This window comes from Corvus brachyrhynchos, unplaced genomic scaffold (genome assembly GCF_000691975.1).
Source record: "Corvus brachyrhynchos isolate BGI_N302 unplaced genomic scaffold, ASM69197v1 scaffold43, whole genome shotgun sequence".
In the NCBI taxonomy this organism is placed as follows: domain Eukaryota; kingdom Metazoa; phylum Chordata; class Aves; order Passeriformes; family Corvidae; genus Corvus; species Corvus brachyrhynchos.
Genome location: NW_008237353.1, coordinates 480842 through 498821, shown reverse-complemented (window position 1 = coordinate 498821; position 17980 = coordinate 480842). Strand labels below are relative to the sequence as shown.

Sequence of the window (17980 nt, the reverse complement as noted above, 5' to 3'; positions counted from 1 at the left end):
TTTCCTCAGCACACGGCTGTATTTCCATTTGCTCTCCTGGAAATCCTTGCCTTGCCACATCGTTACCCAGCAAAGAAGAAGGGATTGATCCTACTGGGATTTGTCGCTTTTCTGTATATCAGCTGGTAAGAATTTAGGTATTTTTTCCTCAAGTAATCTATTTGTAAAATAAGGCCAAAGGCTGTACTCTAGCTAAAGTTCCCACCCAGACATATGGAAGACAGCAGTCTGTTCCATGGAGAAATCATTTAAACTTCAGCTGAGACCCATGAAAACTATTTCCAAACACAGGCAAGGCAGGTTTCTTCAAACACAATATAGGTGCTCTTGTAAGGCCTCTTATAGGAAAGTAACTAAATTGCCATAAACTCAGGGGTACTTTGACTAATTTCTTCAGGGCTGGAGTTTTTGTTTTTACTGGTACCATCAAATTAACATCCACTTGCTGTCCTGCTCACTGCAAAAACACCTAATCCCAAAAGGTCTGGGGGTCATGGGAGCAGGAGAGATGTAAAACTCAGTTTGGTATTTGGCAGGGACACATGGCTGGTTTTAGAAACTTGAGACAGAAAATGATACTTGGAGCCAGGTGCAAACTGGTGGGTAGCAAGGAGGCATCTGCCCCACTACCGCCTCCCACTCCACCAGTGGACACTGCCCACATTTCCAGCAATGCACCAGTTGATCCCCAACCTGTTGGAGAATGATCCTGAGAGAATTAATTGTATCTAATCAGCATCTCCCACAGCTCATAGCCATCTGTCCACCTGCTCTGTGTGTGTCATGCACCCCTGGAGTAGGTTTGCTCATTGCATCATGGCTGCAGCGCTGGGATATGGAGGCACTGCCACACTGTGTGACTATGGGCAGCTGCCAACACTTTGAACCTCTCAGAGGATGCCTTATATTGAGACCCAACTCAGGAAGGGGTCTGTATAATTTCAGGGTATACTGTGATACAACTTTCCAGAGATGAGGAAACATCCAGACTCTAGGGTGGAGAATACAGAACACCTGTATAACAACAGGATACTGGTCAGCAAGGAAGTGACTTGTCCTCATGCAAAGACTTCTGAGAAGTCACTGGAACTATGAGAAAACCCATACTTTCATTCCTACTCACCAGTTCTCACTCTCAGCTAGAGACCATCTCCAGCCCAGTGAGTGAACATCTGGAATAGAAAATAAACTGTACAGATGAAACACTTGAGTGACTTGAAACCCATCAGAGTGGCTGTGGAAGCAGGGGACTTCACTGCTACATTACATGAGCAAATTAGGAGCCATTTATTCTAATCCAGCCCAGAGCCTAATAGGATTACGACCATGGCTTCCTAAATTCCTTTTCTGTGTTCTGATTCACCCAGTTGCTTAATGCCAGCTTTGTTTTGTCTTATGACAACATTTGGGTTTTATTCTCTTTGAGACCAGACTGCTCTTACAGCCATGTGTGCCGTGCTTTCCCCTAAAATCCCTATCCGCTGAACAATTTCACCCCTCAGTAGACATGGTTCATATCAGGACCTGAATCCACACCGAAGGATGAAGATCAACACAAGCATCACCACATCTGAGCCCTCCCAGTATCTTTTGTGAGTTGGTGCTGCACTGTGTTGCCAGGGTGCTGAGTGGAAGGTGGCCCCTTAGAGTGTTTGGCCCCTGTGTGCCAGGGCTCTGATGACTGGATAAAATATATTAGAATGCCAATACTGTTTCCAAATCAGCAAGGGAACTCCTGCCTGCTTTCTTTTTGCCTCCTCTTCGTGGTTCCCTGCAAACTACAGACAACAGCTTTCAACCAAAAGAAAAATTTTCTGGCCTGTTCACTGAAATCTTAACACAAGTACATATTTTACTGTTGGTGCTGCAACCTGGCAATTTAATAGCCGCATTTGGGCACCATATGTTCCACAAGCAAGAGAGTCCTTCCTCCAAGCCTCTCCCTGAACTCTCTCTGCCACTGCAGCAGTGTCGATGGGCTGAGAAGGGGCTGGTCCCTCCGAGGCAGCAGAGAAACCGAACAGCCAGTCACACCTTGCACCAGACACCTGCCTCTGAGCAGGGTTTCACTGTGGCTTTGAATACCCTGCATAGTCATTTATTTGGGTTTGAAAATACAGGTTGGAGTGCTTCATATGAGACACACCAGCTGGCCAAACTGCATCAAGATAATCTAGTTCTTCATTATATAAAAGAAAGGTGGTTGTCATTCTCTGTTTTACTGTTTGAGACACAATAAGAAAAGAGGAGTCCTGTGCAGTGAAGAACACATGCTGACATTTGCACAGGCCCTACTTAGCACCTGGACTTCAGTATTTCTGCTCAGCCTCTTAGGGGCCTTTCCTGCAGGCTTTTTTTTTTTTCTTTTTTTAATTACTTTGGTGTTTCACAGCTCTGTTTGTTAGATGAAAGAATCTTGAATCATGAAAATGAGTCCCTACATTTAAATATTTCCATGCTCAGTCCAGACAGCTCTACTATCAATCCCCTCCATTTCTCCACTCTATCCCTTAGGTGAGGATTAGTACATCTCAATTTACAGGCAAGACAAAACCACCTTTTTATGACCCACTCCTTCCTTCTTTTACTAGAGAAAGGAAGAAACATCTTTTCAGCCTTTTTCTTTCTTCCTTACCATTCTCCCATTCCTCAGTGTCACGACACAGCTTCGGGATAGTGGGGCAGCCTGTTTGTTGCTTCTCTTTGAGGCATGATGCTCAGCGTAAGGTGGCAGGCTGGTGCCATCAGAAAAAATTGTGATTGCATTCCCATGTTAGCACTGGTGGTGGAAAGTATGGCATAATCCTCAGATATGATTTTTTAAATTCCTTATCAAAAAAATGGCACATCCTGATAACAATCAATGAAGACCTACCCTATTTCTTAAATTCTTTACATAATCAATACAAATAAATAATTTTATTCACAATAAAAAAGTATTTTTCCTATACTTAGGATATAAAGATTACTTTTATATTCTTAAGTTCAGGCATTTTCTACCAACCACTCTTATGAGCCATAAACAATGAACGTATTACCAGTGAACTGACAGGCACTACAAGATATTTTCTGAGAATAATAAAGGCACAAAGAGAGGGCCCAATTAGAAGAAAAGAAACTCTATAAAGCAGGCATATTAATCCTCTTCCTTTTCCTTCTTTTCCAAACCATGCTTTGCAAACTGTTCACAAAAGGGTGAAGCAGCCACATCCGTTTCCCACCTACCCATTCCTCTTCTCTTCCTCCTCTTAGAAAAGAAAAGGTGATGGAGAATTCCTATTGCCCTCTCACCCCCTGAAAACTTCTTTCCACTCCTCAAAACAGTGGTCAACAGCAGAAGGACTGAGACAGGGAGGAACAGCTCCGTGTCTTCACAGACTCTAGGGATCTGGATAGGGGCTGAAAAGCTGTTGTAACTAAAGAGCAAACATATGTGAGAGCTTATTTGAACAAGCTTCTCTTAGCATAATCAAGTGCACATCCCTGTTCCTGAACATTTTGTGATTTTACTGTGCTTTTACTGCTGTTAATAGCCAATGCCACCAGGGTGACAGCAGAATATTGTGTGCATTTCAACCTGTACTGAAACCCATCTAATTTAGCAGTGGCTCAAGTGTGCTTCACAGCAAATAGGCCAAGTGCTGAGGCAATGTATCGGCAGCTGAGCTAATTTTCTCTGTATCAAGTCTGTTTTAATAACTCAGCCCTTCAGGAGTTGGAAATGATGAAGTGGTTCTTCTAACTGAATAGTCCTAACCAAAGGTAATTTCTCTCCTTCCTTGCCAGGGTCCTGTGGATTTATTCTGTAACGGGAGAGTGGGTATATCCTCTCTTTGCTTTGTTCAGCCCCTCTGGGCTAGCAGCCTTTTTTGCCGGTAGCCTTGCCATCATCATCTCCTGCTACAACTTTGGAGAGTTCCTCAACCGTATGATATGGGGTCAGTCCAAGTTTTCTTCATTACTTCTATGCATATGAAAAAAATACCCTTAAAATGAATTGCTGTGACTGCCCAGGCAGGTAGGGAGAGGAAGGGGACGTGAGTACATTGGGGACGAGGGGTGGTGGTGGCATTTGGGTGTCAGAGAGCAATTGTCAGGTCCTACCCACGTGCTAACAAATAGAGAACAAATTGGAGCAAGGATCCCAACCTTACCAGACAAAGTTTGGGCCAGCTTCCCCTAATGTGGTTCAAGAAGTAGCTCTTACCAGCATAATCACAGGCTTTTGAATTCCTGTCCAAAGAAGGGTCCAGAGAAGTCACATGTCTTGGACTAAAACTCTTACACCCACATCACATGTTGTTTGTGAGACTAGGGAATATCAGTGCTTACCAAAAATTTACAGGAATGTATTAGCATATCCAAGCAAAAGCACTGTGGCAGCAGGTCCATGACTTAAACAGCACTTTGGAAAATTTTACAAACTGCTGAGAATTTCTCCCTGGTGCTTTAGTAGTGGTATAACCAGTAGTGACCTAAAAAAAAAAGAAAGGCAGCTTCCTTGGGCAAATGGGCAGTTGGAGGGGAAAAAAAAAAAAAGAGTCATTTAGGAGAGCATATTTAACAGGTGGAAGAAAGAGAGAACTGAGGATGCACCTCTGGGGGTTTGGCATGGGATACTATCATTATTATTATTGTTATTGTCATTATTATTTCTTCTGGTTTCCTCTCTCCTTTTTTCATTCAAGATTGAGTTTTTGAGGATGAAAGTGTTTCTGTCAGGAAAACGTGTGTATTTTATTTAGGACAAATGTGTGAACATTTGCAATTTCTTAAACTGGCTTTCTGATGAAAGAAAAAACACTGCAAAAACACCTCTGAAAATAAATAAGACAACCTCCCTCTGTTCTCAGGGAACATTTGATGCCTGATCCATTTTGCAAAGTCTCACATGCCTGTCAAGCCAAAGAAGTTTCATCCATACTCAGCTACCTAAAAGCAGCAGATCAGCTTTCAAATGTGCTGAATAACCAACTTCACTGCTTGCTACCTTTGCAAACAAGATGCTTGCTCTACATGTCCATGTTTAGAGATTTTGGCCACATTCTATTCTGCATAGACATAATATGAGATGGGGATTGCTGGTAAATGAAAACAGATCTGCAACCTTTCTGCACTAGCTCTGGTTTAAGAGGCATCACATAATTAGTAACTATTACTAATCAAAGACCACATCATCACTACATGATGGCATAAGTCTTTATATGAGATATCTGATACATCTAGGTATCAGATTTTTTTCATCACTGAGTACATATTAGTAATTTTAGGCCTTGAGTATGCCTGCTGCATAAATTGGCAATAATCAGAATTAAAATAATTGGATTTCCAAAGTGTTAACTGATTGGACAAAATGTTGTGCCAAGCAGAGTTTAATTAACTGCAAAAATTAGATGCATATTCAACAGCTGACTAAAATATCGGGGCAAGCACTCAACTTCTCTGTGTATACAGAGAGGCTGAAAAGCACCCCAGTTGTGGTAGCATGAATGTAACCTCAGAGTATATATATAAACAATACACAATATTCTCCATTGATATCTGGTGTGCTCTTGCAATCCCTGGAGGCCTCATCTGTGTGGTGGGTCTGCCTCTCCATGCATACTTGGTATTTTTCAAAGGAGCCACAAAATCCTGGCCTTAACAATTACATGGTGTTTTCATCCATGTGCAAGACACTCCCCTTGAGTTACAGTTCCCCATGCTGGTGCCAAGTGTTTTTCCTGATCCACTTCCCAGCTGTGTCCACCCAAGAGAAGAGTAGGACTTTCTTAAGCTGGTATCAATAACGAAGTCCCAATAAGCCTTGAAACACAACCACGGGGAAGCTATTCCAATTACACAGTGCCACAGTCCAATTACACAATTACAGTGTGCCAGAGTCTTAATATATTCCTGACTGAGACAAATCTTTGGTTCAGCATTTCCAGGGAAACAAACCAGCTGCAAACTGAATGAAGACGCAATTCCAACATACCTTTGTTCCCACAGCAAAAATGGCTCTATGTACTTTTTTTCATCCTATCCTTTCCTGTCTCTCCTTCCCATCACAATAAGGCAGAGGATGCAGTTAAAATGATCCTGCAGAAAACAAAACAAAACAAAACAAACCCAAAAGCCAACCCCCCCACACAAGACATAACAGTAATTGGTGGTAGAGGACAGACCTCCTTGTGTTCCATACTCTATGCCCTGCTCACCTCCTCCAAAAAGAAAAAGTACATGGAAGGGCACTTTTGATCTCTTTTGCTTCCTCCTCATTCCCCAGAGGCAGTTTGGGCTACAGGGTAAGTTATCTCCTAGGTTCCTATAGGCACATCTGAAAACACCTTCTCTAATAACACCTGAAGCCACCAAATGATTAGACCTGCTGCTGGTGGGATGTGAAAAGGCAGATCTCTCTGACTGGGCTGCTGGCACCAGGATTCTCCCCAAAGGAAAAAAATCTGGGGCTATTGCTTCTTTTTATTTCTTTCCCACTTGAATGAAGAACGGTTGCCCAGATATCTTTATTCAAAGGTGCAAGAAGCGATTAAACAACTCCACCGGAGTGGCAAGCCTGGCTCCCTTCTGGACTCACATCCTGTGGTAGACCGTAGGCTGCTAATGAAGCTTGCTCCACAGCACAGCATGCTTCATACGGACTCTTCCACACTCCCTTGTAACTCCAGGCCATTATTATTTTTCCTAAAACCAGCTACATAAATATTTACTCTTTTTCACACTTAAAGGTATATTTAGTTCCTACTTATTCCAAAGTCTGTAGATGGCAGCTTTCAGCTTCAAGCAAGTAAGTGTTAAACCTACATCCTGTGCTTGACCGAAAAGATGCAGTATAATTTCTGAGAGCTGGAAAATCTAGCCTTTAGAGTAATACAACCTTTTCTTTCCTTTTCAGGGTGCCAGACCCTAAATTCATTTTATTATTTATAGACAAACTGTTTCATACAGTATTGGAGGTTTTAAAAATGTATTATCTCTCATGTGCCTCTCCTCTCCCTCCCCTTGCATAGTTGGATTGGTGGTAACTAAGGCAACCCAGCTGCACAGCCTGAGAGGCACAGAAAATAGTACCAGTAATGACTTCTTTTTGTTTTAAATCCCAGAGTTTCTAGAGTACAAGACAATGTTGAGCAATAGAGAAACTCCAAAGAGGATAATTTGAAACAATGAGCTGATTCTTTTACTGCCATAAATTTACCTCAGCCAAGAATTTGGCTGCAGGGTCTGAGTACCAAAGATGAGCCGTGTGATAGTTTCTCCCATTCCTGATGGGTGGAAAACATCACACAGGCAACTGATCTCATGTTTCTTTGACCAGTCAAAGGAGAATCCTCAAAAATAAAGCCAAGCAGTGTTCGCTTGGGGTTTGCTCTTGTTGGGACAACTAGATCCTTGGGAGAAATTCGGATCAAAGTTTTCCACATCGGACAGAGCAGCCTTTCAAGTGAGGTCTCTTATCTAGAACCAGCATTTGAAGATGGAGCACATTCATTTGTCTTCCATTTAACACATCTGAAAAAAAACCAAAATAACATTTATCAGCCACTTCATTTCAATACTCTGAAATGCAGGTGGAGAGGAGCTATAGCTAGCAACAGCTACTTGCTCCACCAGTGATTGAAAAGCCTCCTGAGGGATACCTGGCAAACCCCTTGCAAGGTTTTATAGGCCCAATGCCTGCCCCAGAGAAATGCTTATCCCCGGGTGGTGGAACTGTCCTTCGGGAGAGAAACTGGGGAGGAAGGGGGGCTGACAGTCAGAGTGGGCACCAGCTCCAACAGACCCACCTGGACGCTTGCTGTCCTCCAGAAGCGAAAGCTTTGGCCAGCAGCTGGCTGACGAACACCGTCGGGGACAAAACAAAAGTTAAAGATATTATAATGCAAGGGATAAGGAAGCACGACAAGAATAAGAGCCATTGCTCTCAGGAAAAAGAGAAAACTTATGGTGGAATAACTTTATCCTGCTCAGTGCAGGGATGGATGTGCTCTTCCAGATCTTCGATGAGCTCTTAAATACCTTGGGAAGACATTGCTGAAACGTATTTACCTAAGGCTGAAATAAAGTTAAACAACAATCTTCTCTTTAGCCTGATTTTCCTCTTTTTTTTTTTTGGAGTATTTTTGCATTCAATGCATTTTCCAGATTCATATAACATGTTTTTGCAACTGATTATTTTTCCTGAGTTTTATTTTTATATTTATGGGCTTTTGAAACCAAGCTCCCTTAATACCCTGTAGCCTTGGGAAATCCAGCCTATGTGGCAGCTCACAAATCTGTGCAATACAAAGCAACACTATAATAAGATTGAATTCTTGATGCTGTCATTATTCTGAGCAGCTGTTGAGATTGCAGAAACCCGAACGGCAAATAAAGGGATGCAAAGGGCAACTGTGTGGGGTATGAAGTCGTGCTACCATTGTACTGGTACAGGCTTATCAACAGCAGTTTTTGTATGAATGTTAAAATGCTGATGTTCTGCATGTACTTATTACTCCAGACACAGGTTCCACCCTTTGGTATTACAGCATCCAGGAGGGATTTTTAAACTGAGATTCCTTTCCAGAAGATTTGTTGTATCATGCCTTTAAAAACAAAGAATAAGAATCCAGAGTCTATCTATTCCTTTCAGTGACCAAATAATGTTTATATCCATAATTTCACCATATTGCTGATGATGAATGGAACTCAGATTTTAGAAGATTTAAATCCCAGAGTTTGCAAACGAAATATGAATATTTACTTTTGACTCATCCATTTGTCCTAGTTGTATCACAAACCTGTGATGGCACATTCATATTTGACATTTCACATTCTTCATATTTGTCACTCCCCAAAGCTGCAGAGATGACTCCTAGGGCAGAGATGACTGACTGTTCAAAGGAAACCTGCACTATTTGTCACCGGTCCTATTCTTGGTAATAAGTTTATCTGGTGATCCACTGGAGGCAGACTGGATCAGAGCCTCTGGCAAACCAGGGCTTAGGAATTCACCAGTGGAGGGCAGACATTAACAAGTGTGGGTTAACATGTTGGTCCTGGCCTACCAGGCTATTTTTTTCTTTGTGGTTTATTTTTTTTCCACCCCCATAAATATCTGTTTGGTCAGTACACACCAATACAATACAGCAATTAGTATAGCAGAGCCTCTGAGGTCTACGGACAAGGAAAGATCATTTAAAGGAGAGTTTCCTGTGAGTGAATGATCATCAGCAGGGAAGAGAGGCTGAAACAGTGTGTTAGAAAAGGTACCCATAAATAGTTGATTATTGCCACACTGGGTGCCCCACAAGAGCACAACCTGTCTCTAACTGGTGCTTCAGAAAGCTGTGGTATTTCAGTAGGTCCTGTGCTGTCCTGACCAGCCATGTGAGGATCCTCCAGGTGCAGGGATTACTCATTTGCTGCCCTTCCAGATATGCTTTATTTTTAAAGCTTTTCACATACTCTTACAACAAACTAGTTTTGTTTGGTGGCAGATACTTTCTCCCACTGGCAAAGCACAATTATTCTCAATGGGTGTGGTCCATGGCAGATTTTGAATCATTCCTCAGTCATTGAGTAATCCGTTACTTGCTGGGGACATCCCAGGCTCATTTGACTTCTGCAGCACTTCAGCATTAGCAGCTGGTCCAAGACATGCACTCACAGTCTACTCCCACTCCCAGATGGGTAGAGTTCCCCAGGGATGTTGGGAGGCTGAGGCCAGTTTCACATCCTCCTCATGCTTGATGTGTGAAAGGACTTCTCTGCTGTGCCTTCCCCTACAACACCTGAATAGTATCTTCTCCTCTGTCTCCAAACAGGAGATTCAATAGTAATAATGGACCACAAGTGGAAAGGCAAGTGAATCCTCCTCTTGAAGCCAAACACTCTCTCCATGAATGCTGAAGCCATGAAGTAGAGGAAAATAAGTGCAGCTGTGATAAATCCTTTCTCCAATGCATTGAAGCTTCTGGTGAAGCCATTATGACATCAGACATATGGAAAACTGGTGGAAAATATGAAATGTTTGCCTCTTTCATGATAACTCTGCAACTGCTATGAATAAGAAAATTGTGTTCATCTGTTTACACAGATTTCTCATCTCTTGCACAACGTACGTGAGGATGTGTCCATGGTTAAAAGTCATCACTGGTAAACGCACTCCCTCATGAGCTTGGCACCACTCTGTAAAAGACCTGTGAATGCAAGCCAGCTCTTGTTTGGATTGCCCTTCATCAAGTCTGGAAAAAATTAAGAGGAGAGATAATTTTAACAGTGCTGTGACTTCCAAGCTAGCTAGATAACAAATTGGGCTAACAAGCACTGTAATTAGAAATGTCTGCTCAGAAAGTTCACCATGAAGCTGAGTTCTTCTAAAGAGAAACTTTCTGTAATATTAATATGCTTAATATCTCCGCTCCATTTTAACAGGAAATCTGAAGGCAACAGTTTCTGCCTTTTTCTTGGTTTCAGTTAATCTCACAGCAAAAGTAACCTAATTAGCAAAAGTAATACTGACTGTATGATTGCTTTGACAGAAAGCATGTTAATTTAAAGCACTGTTTAACATAAAGCTGCCTGCCATATAATTATACTCCATTCACATGTTTACTGATTTTCCTCAATATAGTTGATTTCTGTTATTAGCCTCAACATTTTTTTAACATCCAAAACACTGGAGATCTGCTTTGCAAACTCCAATAAACATGCAAAACCGAGAGTAGCATAAGTATTCCTTAATGGTCAGTGTGAAAAAGAAAAATCTCTGTTATTATTCCTGCTTTCAAAGAGGATTTGAAACTAGTTGCAGTACTTAAATGTCTAACTCCATCCTCATTGCCAAAACCCCTCGCTTAGAGCTACTGTGCACACAGTTCACGGGGGTGGTATTTTCACCTTTCAAATGCTGCTGGAGCTTAGTAAAAGCGAAACACATTGTAAGCTGCCTGTGAGCAATAAAAAGATAATGTGTATACATAAGATTGTTCTTCTCATGTGTTAAGCACCTGATAAAAATTCTAATCTGGGAAGTTAACATGCTAGGCCTAGACTGTAAACTAAGTGAACTCAATGAGAGACGTGCATGCATTCAGTAATTCCCAGCTTATCTAGATAGCTCGCTCCAGCTAGCTTCGCAAGGGGAATGTAAGCAATTACACATGCCCACACACAAACACACTCCTCCCTCCTTTTCTGTTGAAGCTAAAGCAGAACACAGAAAGAACTCAGCCGAAAGATGCTGGTCAAAGGAAATATATTGGAGAGACAGGCAGAAGAAAAACATGAAGGGAATTAGGGAAGAGAAAGTTACGGAAATTCCCTGTTTGTTGGGTATTTTTGTCCCTACCTCTTTGCTTTTTAAATTCTTTTATTTTGTACTGATAGTCCAGTACAAACACTTTTATTGTCAGAAACTCAAAACGACGCCTGGGCCCCAGCACAGAGGGATAGGTCTTTCTACTTCCAGCCAGTGGAGCCAAATGGCAGACCTCACTCTCAGCTCCTGCTCACACCAGGGGTACCTTTGGGATCTGATGTGGTGACTGAGCAGCTGGACTACAAGGCTTTGACGAGAATCATGGGGAAGTTGTTTATTTCTTTGAAAAGGGTTCAGAAGAGGCACTTCTCTCTGCTACATCCTGTATGGAGAGAAGCTGGATTCCAGTCATGCACTTTGGGAAAGCAATGAGGAATGCCTGTCCCCAAAACACAACTGCTGGGGTCTTGGATTTGCTTTGTTCCTTTCTCTCATGTCCACAAAGCCCTGAAAGGAGGAAAATGTGTCATTGCTCACAAACCCACACTTTCCCTGTGATTTCCAAAGGGCTTTACTGAGGTACCCCGTGTAAGGATCTTTACAACATTTACTCCAGATTTCTATTCCCAGTCCATCAGTCTCTCTTGTTTCATTTTAAATATGCAAAGTCAGTCAGAACTGTTTATTTATAGCCGTGGATGTTCACGGCTGTATAAATTAGCTGTTATTACTGAATGAGGTGCCCGCCCACTCGCCCAGAACAGCTGCACAGGAGCCCTTTCATGCTGCTCCACAGAACGCAGCCCCAGCAGAGAGGGAAACAACGCTGTCCCAGGCAGACGAAGGGACCGCGGCTCAAACCCTTGGGCGAAAAAACAGCAATTAATTTTTTCCATAGTGCAATCTGCAGTATGACAACCACAATTACCTAATACTGTTTAGACCTGCCACTTGCATTTGGCAGAGAGGGAAAATGAAGGATTAAATTCACCAGAGAAAAAAAACACCCGGAGTAGAAGCTACCCCTGGACTTTGATTTTATAAGATTAAGCGACATTTGTTTGGAGGGAGTGAGGGGGACACAGACAGTCAGGGAATGTAAAAGCAATACTGGTTGTTATTTGAGACAGAGCACCATCAGAAAATAGGGACCCATCCCATACACACACACACGGAGCTGTTTCCAGCAGAAACAGCTGGAACGCAATATCCACCACCATGAGGAGCTTTCATCTTAACTCACACCTTTGTAACAGTTTACTCCCACAAAAAGCATAGGCAAGTGCTAATTTATTCCCTCCCCAGTTTCCCACACAGATTTCTTGGTTTGGGTCTCTGCCAGAGCTTCAGGGTCACAATGTGACCTCAACAACATAATTTAAGATTGTTCCAAGCCTTCAGTGGAACTACCGAGGATTTACTTTGATGGATATGGAGCCAGGATCTGGCATGTAGAAAATATGCATTTACATTCTACCAAAGTGTCTAAAATAGTTGCCCAGGGACACTGAAATTCAATTTGAGACCTTGTAGTCACTTGGCAGAGCACATAATTAAATATTTTGTGCCACAAAATTAACGAGAGTCTCAGGGGTATGGGTAAGAGAAGTCTTAGCCATGAGAGCCAAACTAAGACCCACTTCCCAGGCACATTATTCAGTAAATATTGGGGAAAAAAATCATTGCAGTCATATATGGGTTCATATTAATTTTTGTTAGTATTTAATCTTGCTGGTTATCGTAATAACTCTTACCTCAGAGGAAGAGGTTATTGGCTTTGTGGATTCATGTAAATAACCCCGATACCAAGAACTACTCTGGAACTAAAGCTCCTGCTTACAGCTGAGAACTGTTTGTCCTTGAATTAACCATTTGGAAAGAAGCATCAAGTAAAAACCAAATACAATCACAATAGGCCAGACCTCAGAACAAGTGGCCAAAAGCCCCAAAGCAGAATTTTTGCCTTTTAAAGTCTCCAGAGACCCTATCCTGCAAGGATGTTCCTGAAAAGCAAACCAAATACCTAATGTGTTTGGTGTCAGTACACTTCAGTTTAGATTGCAGACACTGGTAAGTCTAAAAACAAGGGTTTGAGTTAAGCCTCTAGGATATGGCCCAATAATAGTTCTGAACTATAAAATTTCATGATAATGTTTGGTGTTTCGAATGTCACTTTCTATCAAATGCTCTCAAAACATTTAAGAAAAGCTTCAAGTTCCTTTCACCTTGAGAGGGTAATTTCCCTCACTACCTGGAGAACAGCAAATATATAAGAGAATAATGCTTTATTTTACACCCAAGGCAGGCAGAATTACCTCCTGAAAGTATGCAGGACAATATGGTTTCACTGTTGGTATGGACTATGTTCCTTAAGGAGAGGAGAAGGAAACCAATACGTACCAACACAAACCTGCTTTTCTTTTTGAGATGTTAATTCAAGTTTTTGATGCAGAACCCTCCAGTGAGTGTGCCCAAGTGGGAAATGAGGACACGTGTATAAAAGAAGCTCCATGGTTAAGCATTTCTTTCCATCAGGCTTTTCTAGCTGTGGGCAGAGAGAAGCACAATTGCGGAAGTGTGCCTCAAACAGGGAAGAACCACACTTTCAATCACAGAATCATTAAGGTTGGAAAAGACCTCTAAGGTCATTGAATTCAAACATTAACCCAGCACTGCCAAGTCCACCACTAAACCATGTCCCCAGGTGCCACATCCACGCATCTTTCGGCACTTCCAGGGACGGTGATTCCACCCCTTCTGCGGGCAGCCTGTTCCAGCGCCTGACAACCCTCCAAGCCTCAAGGACCTCGTTGCACTGAGGGGCTCAGGAGCGGACACAGGACCGGAGGTGTGGCTGCCCTCACCAGGGCCGAGGACCCGCTACACTCAGCACAGAAGCGGGAGCACCGCTGCAGAAACACCGCCGCGGGAGTCGGCAGCTCCGCTCCCCCGAGGTGCCGGCGCTGTGACCGCTCCGTGAGGGGCAATTCCCGGTGGGAAGGGCGGCAGGGCGGGAGCGCGGCCCCGCTCCCGAGGCGCCACAGCGCCACCTGGCGGCAGCGCGGCGCCAGGGCCCACCCGCCCCGCGCAGCACCGCGGAGCACAGGCGGGAGCGGGAGCTCCGGGAAGCTCCCGGCGGAGCTCTGCCGGCCCTCGGCGCCGGGAAGGGCCCTTCCCCACCCCGGAAAGCTGCCACCTCCTTCCCACAGCAGGTCCTTGCAGCGTCATGTGCACCGGTGGGCGATTTCAAGGTTGCCGATGGCGTTCCGGGATGCAGCAACCGGGAGTCGCCTCAACATTCTAAACAGCGTTCATTAATATTTCCTTAAAGACGCGCCTGATGGATTCCCAGAGATGCAGCAGCGTTTACCTCTCAAGCACGTGGGCAGTCCTTTGGCACAGGCGTTCTTGCACTCGCACATCCGTGAGCCCAAAGCAGCCCCAGCCCGAAAGCTAATCCCCGCAGCGTCTCACAGGCAGCCAACACCACCTTACAGAGTCAAAATCTCTGGAAGAGGGAGAACAAATAGAAAGTCATTTTGATCAACACATGCAACAATTATGTGCAAGAGGAAAAAACCCAGAAGTTAATAGAGCACATTATTTTTATCCATAGGTTCAGGTTTGTGGATGTTTTACACTCTTTTTTTGATTGCTTGTATTTTTCCTTCTCCCCCCCCCCCCCCCCCCCCTTTTTTCTTTTTTAAAATCTTTTTTAAAAACAGATGTTGCCAAATGTTGTTGAATCACACATACTCTAAAATGCCTCACAATCATTTGTGGAACAACCCCCAGGCTCTAAACCCCTATATCATTAACGCAGCCTCCCTGCTGCTAGCTGCCAAACAATAGCCATTGTTCCTGTAGGGTCTAGCCAAAAATAATATGATGTGCAACGGCCTTCTCATTGTTGTCTTTGCAAAACTACTTAAAAGCTCCAGAGATGCCTTTACGGATGGTGTACAGCACAAATAAACCTGAAAGGAGCAGAACAAATTGAAAAGCTTGTAGGAACATTGGAAATGGGTGGAGTAGAAATAAAATTGTAGGAGATGGAAGAGAGAAAAACATTATGAGAAAGGGTTTATATTAAATGATAGTGAAATGTTTTGTAAAGCAGCTGTTTTCATGTGGTTGCAAAGGTGAAACCACAGACATTTGAGACTCATATCACTACAACTTGCATATAATTTGTGAGCTTGGTGGCTGTGCACTTGTACCTTAAATGATGCTTTTATGCAGCTCTGATTTTAGAATCGCTTTGAATGAGGATTTGGGAGGGAATATAAAATGGCTACCCTTCCCAGTTTGAGGAATACATTATCTAAAGAATAAATATCTGGAAATCATAGGGGTCACAGACCCACAGCTAGATATAAATGTAGCCTGTAGCTTATTAGCAGTCTGGTCTCTATAGAGTATTTTGAACTGCCACCCCAAAAAATTGAATTTGTTTCCTATGTGTAGTTCATTAAATACCAGTGAAATATCAGCTTAGCTTTTCTGCTATCAGTAGTCGAGACCGCAAAAGAGGCTCCTTCATGAACCAGTGGAACTTCATACTGTTGTTGTCTGTGTTGTACATGTCTGGATATAAAGATAATTCATCTTCCAACAGCAATACTTTTATCAATAAAGAAAGCCCTGCAAGACAGGTCAAATCCACATGCACACTGTGCATAGTGTGAAAATTGACTTTCAAATTTTCCTTCACATTTCTACTTCTAATCATCGATCTACTTAGTCCTCCTAAGTCTCAGTCCAAGAATCTGATACAAAGTCAGAGCTGAACTTTGGCTGCGGTCCTGAATCAGAAGTGTAGAAAAAACTGAGCAGGTGAAAAAAAGTCACCTCAACTATTTCAGATGAAAGCTAATTAAAAAAACCCCCAACATTCTGGCAAATACTGAAGCTGATATTTCTATATAATGTAACTCAATTACGAGGTATTTACTAATCACATCGTGTTTATTGTTAACAAATTGTTGCAAGTGCCTGCTACAATGGGCCTCTCTTTAGCCATTACTGGCTATTTGACAAATGCTCTGCAATGTTAGAAGGTCACAGAAGAGTAGTAGAGGAACACTGGGGGAGAAAAAGGGAAGAAAAAAGCCCCCAAAGCCCAACTGTACAGCAAGACCAGACAGTGGGAGAATCTCAGATATGCTCTCTTTAAGTATGGCCATCCCTTATAAGGAAGAAAATCATTGCCAACGTAAAGCACAGCCTGTAGGCAAAGCCTGTGCCACTCACATGTGCCCCCAGCATGTGTCCGTGGTGACGTGTCCATGTACTCATCACAGAAGTATGTTCTGCTCAATGTACAGCTGCAGCGGCTTCCTCCCCAGGGGAGAAAACATCTATATGTCCAGAGAAACAAACACGTGGGTTTAGGTCCGACCCCCCGACCTCCGCATGCTGCAAGCTGCTTCCAGAGCTGAGGGAAAGGAAATGACCCGGAGGAAACAACGCAGGACATCATTCCATGAGTGCACTCTTGTGGTCAGCTGGGAAAAAAAACTCAAACCAACAAACTAAATTGTCATGACAGAAATTAGGTCGATCTGGTCATTACAAGGACAGAAAAAACGCCTTTCCTTTTAGTGGTGGTGGTGCCGTTTAGGAGTTTCTGGTTTGTTTTGCTGAATTGCTGGGATTTGGAGTTTCCCGATTATCAGAGCACTCCCAAAGCACTCCTACACTCTCTGTCTGTGCTTGTGAGTGCTGTCTCCTAGTCCCCAATGAGAAAGGCATTTTTAACAAATTGATAAGACAGAATTTTCCCATACAGTCACTATCAGGCAATCAGAGCACTGCATGGTGTGTTAGAAAAGAAAAAATGTGCTCTAACTTGGACTAACCCTCGAGTTCCTCCCCCTTCCTCATCCCAGGGTCAGAGCCAGATAGAGAAACATCTCCCAGGCTACAGCACTTGCATTCCTGAAGCAAATGCCAGATGCAGTCCTGTGTCCTGCGCCTGATCCATTTGCCCACCTACCTTAACTGTTGGGGAATTTCAACGAAGCAGGAAAAACAGTAGCTGTAGGAATGAAAAACCAGCCACTGTATCCAGCATCGGCAGCAAGCATGCAAAATCTATGCGCTGTATCTTACTTGTGTGTTGCCCCATATGCTTTGAGGAGCAATCAGTAAAGCACAGTTTCCCTCATACTGAAAATTTTCCCTCAGAATGAAAATACCTGAGACCTGGGCTTGTAATGCAAACCATGCTTACACTGGGGTTTGTATGGGAGGGTTTTCCTATGGGAATGAGGCAAGGGGAGAAGGGGATTTCCCTTTTTGCTAACATACCATCCCATAAAACACCTAAAATGTCCAAAGAATTGAAGAGGAGATTTAGGTTTGGGCAAGCTATGGTCACAGAATAATTTCATAATTAATGGAGGGATTTCTTCATTTAACTCCAGTGAGCTTTTGGTTCTCCTTGGTGTCAGGAGCAGCCAGGGCTTTCCAAGGGTGGGCAGCATGAGGCAGCAGGCCATATCTACCAGCAAGGTGCTGCACGGGACAGCTTAAAAACCTCTCTTCCTGCCATTGTTATCCTTGAAGCCCTGGAATTTCATCCAAATGGATTTGATCCCTTGCTAAACAGCCTGTGCATGCTTCCCTGATTAGGGTATTCCTGTTAGATGAAAAGAAAGACGGGGTGGAAGAAAAGTGGCTTTCTCCACCCCTGCCCGAGCAGCACAAGCATCCTGCTGCATGCTGGACTCC

The 17980-nt window shown here is 43.2% G+C and overlaps 1 protein-coding gene and 1 long non-coding RNA gene across 4 annotated transcripts in view; one reads left to right on the top strand and one right to left on the bottom strand.

The window, feature by feature from the left end:
* The window catches only part of ADTRP (androgen dependent TFPI regulating protein), a 30791-nt gene extending 19823 nt beyond the window's left edge, over nucleotides 1-10968 (top strand). For 2 of the 3 annotated variants that reach the window (XM_017730648.1, XM_008630881.2), the window contains 3 exons: nucleotides 10-125; nucleotides 3787-3938; nucleotides 9810-10968. In XM_017730648.1, the coding sequence (XP_017586137.1) occupies nucleotides 10-125; nucleotides 3787-3938; nucleotides 9810-9853 (312 nt within the window). In that variant the 3' untranslated portion in view covers nucleotides 9854-10968. Of the gene's footprint in view, nucleotides 1-9; nucleotides 126-3786; nucleotides 3939-4853; nucleotides 4913-9809 lie in introns of those variants that run through there. The other variant, XM_017730647.1, reaches the window with a different exon arrangement.
* A 2707-nt stretch (nucleotides 10969-13675) lies between these two features.
* LOC108445811 lies at nucleotides 13676-16867 on the bottom strand. The gene is made up of 3 exons (XR_001860789.1): nucleotides 16499-16867; nucleotides 14616-14753; nucleotides 13676-13790 (listed from the first exon to the last, which is right to left on the bottom strand). It is a non-coding gene; the product is annotated as an uncharacterized LOC108445811 (long non-coding RNA).
* Nucleotides 16868-17980: the final 1113 nt, after the last annotated feature.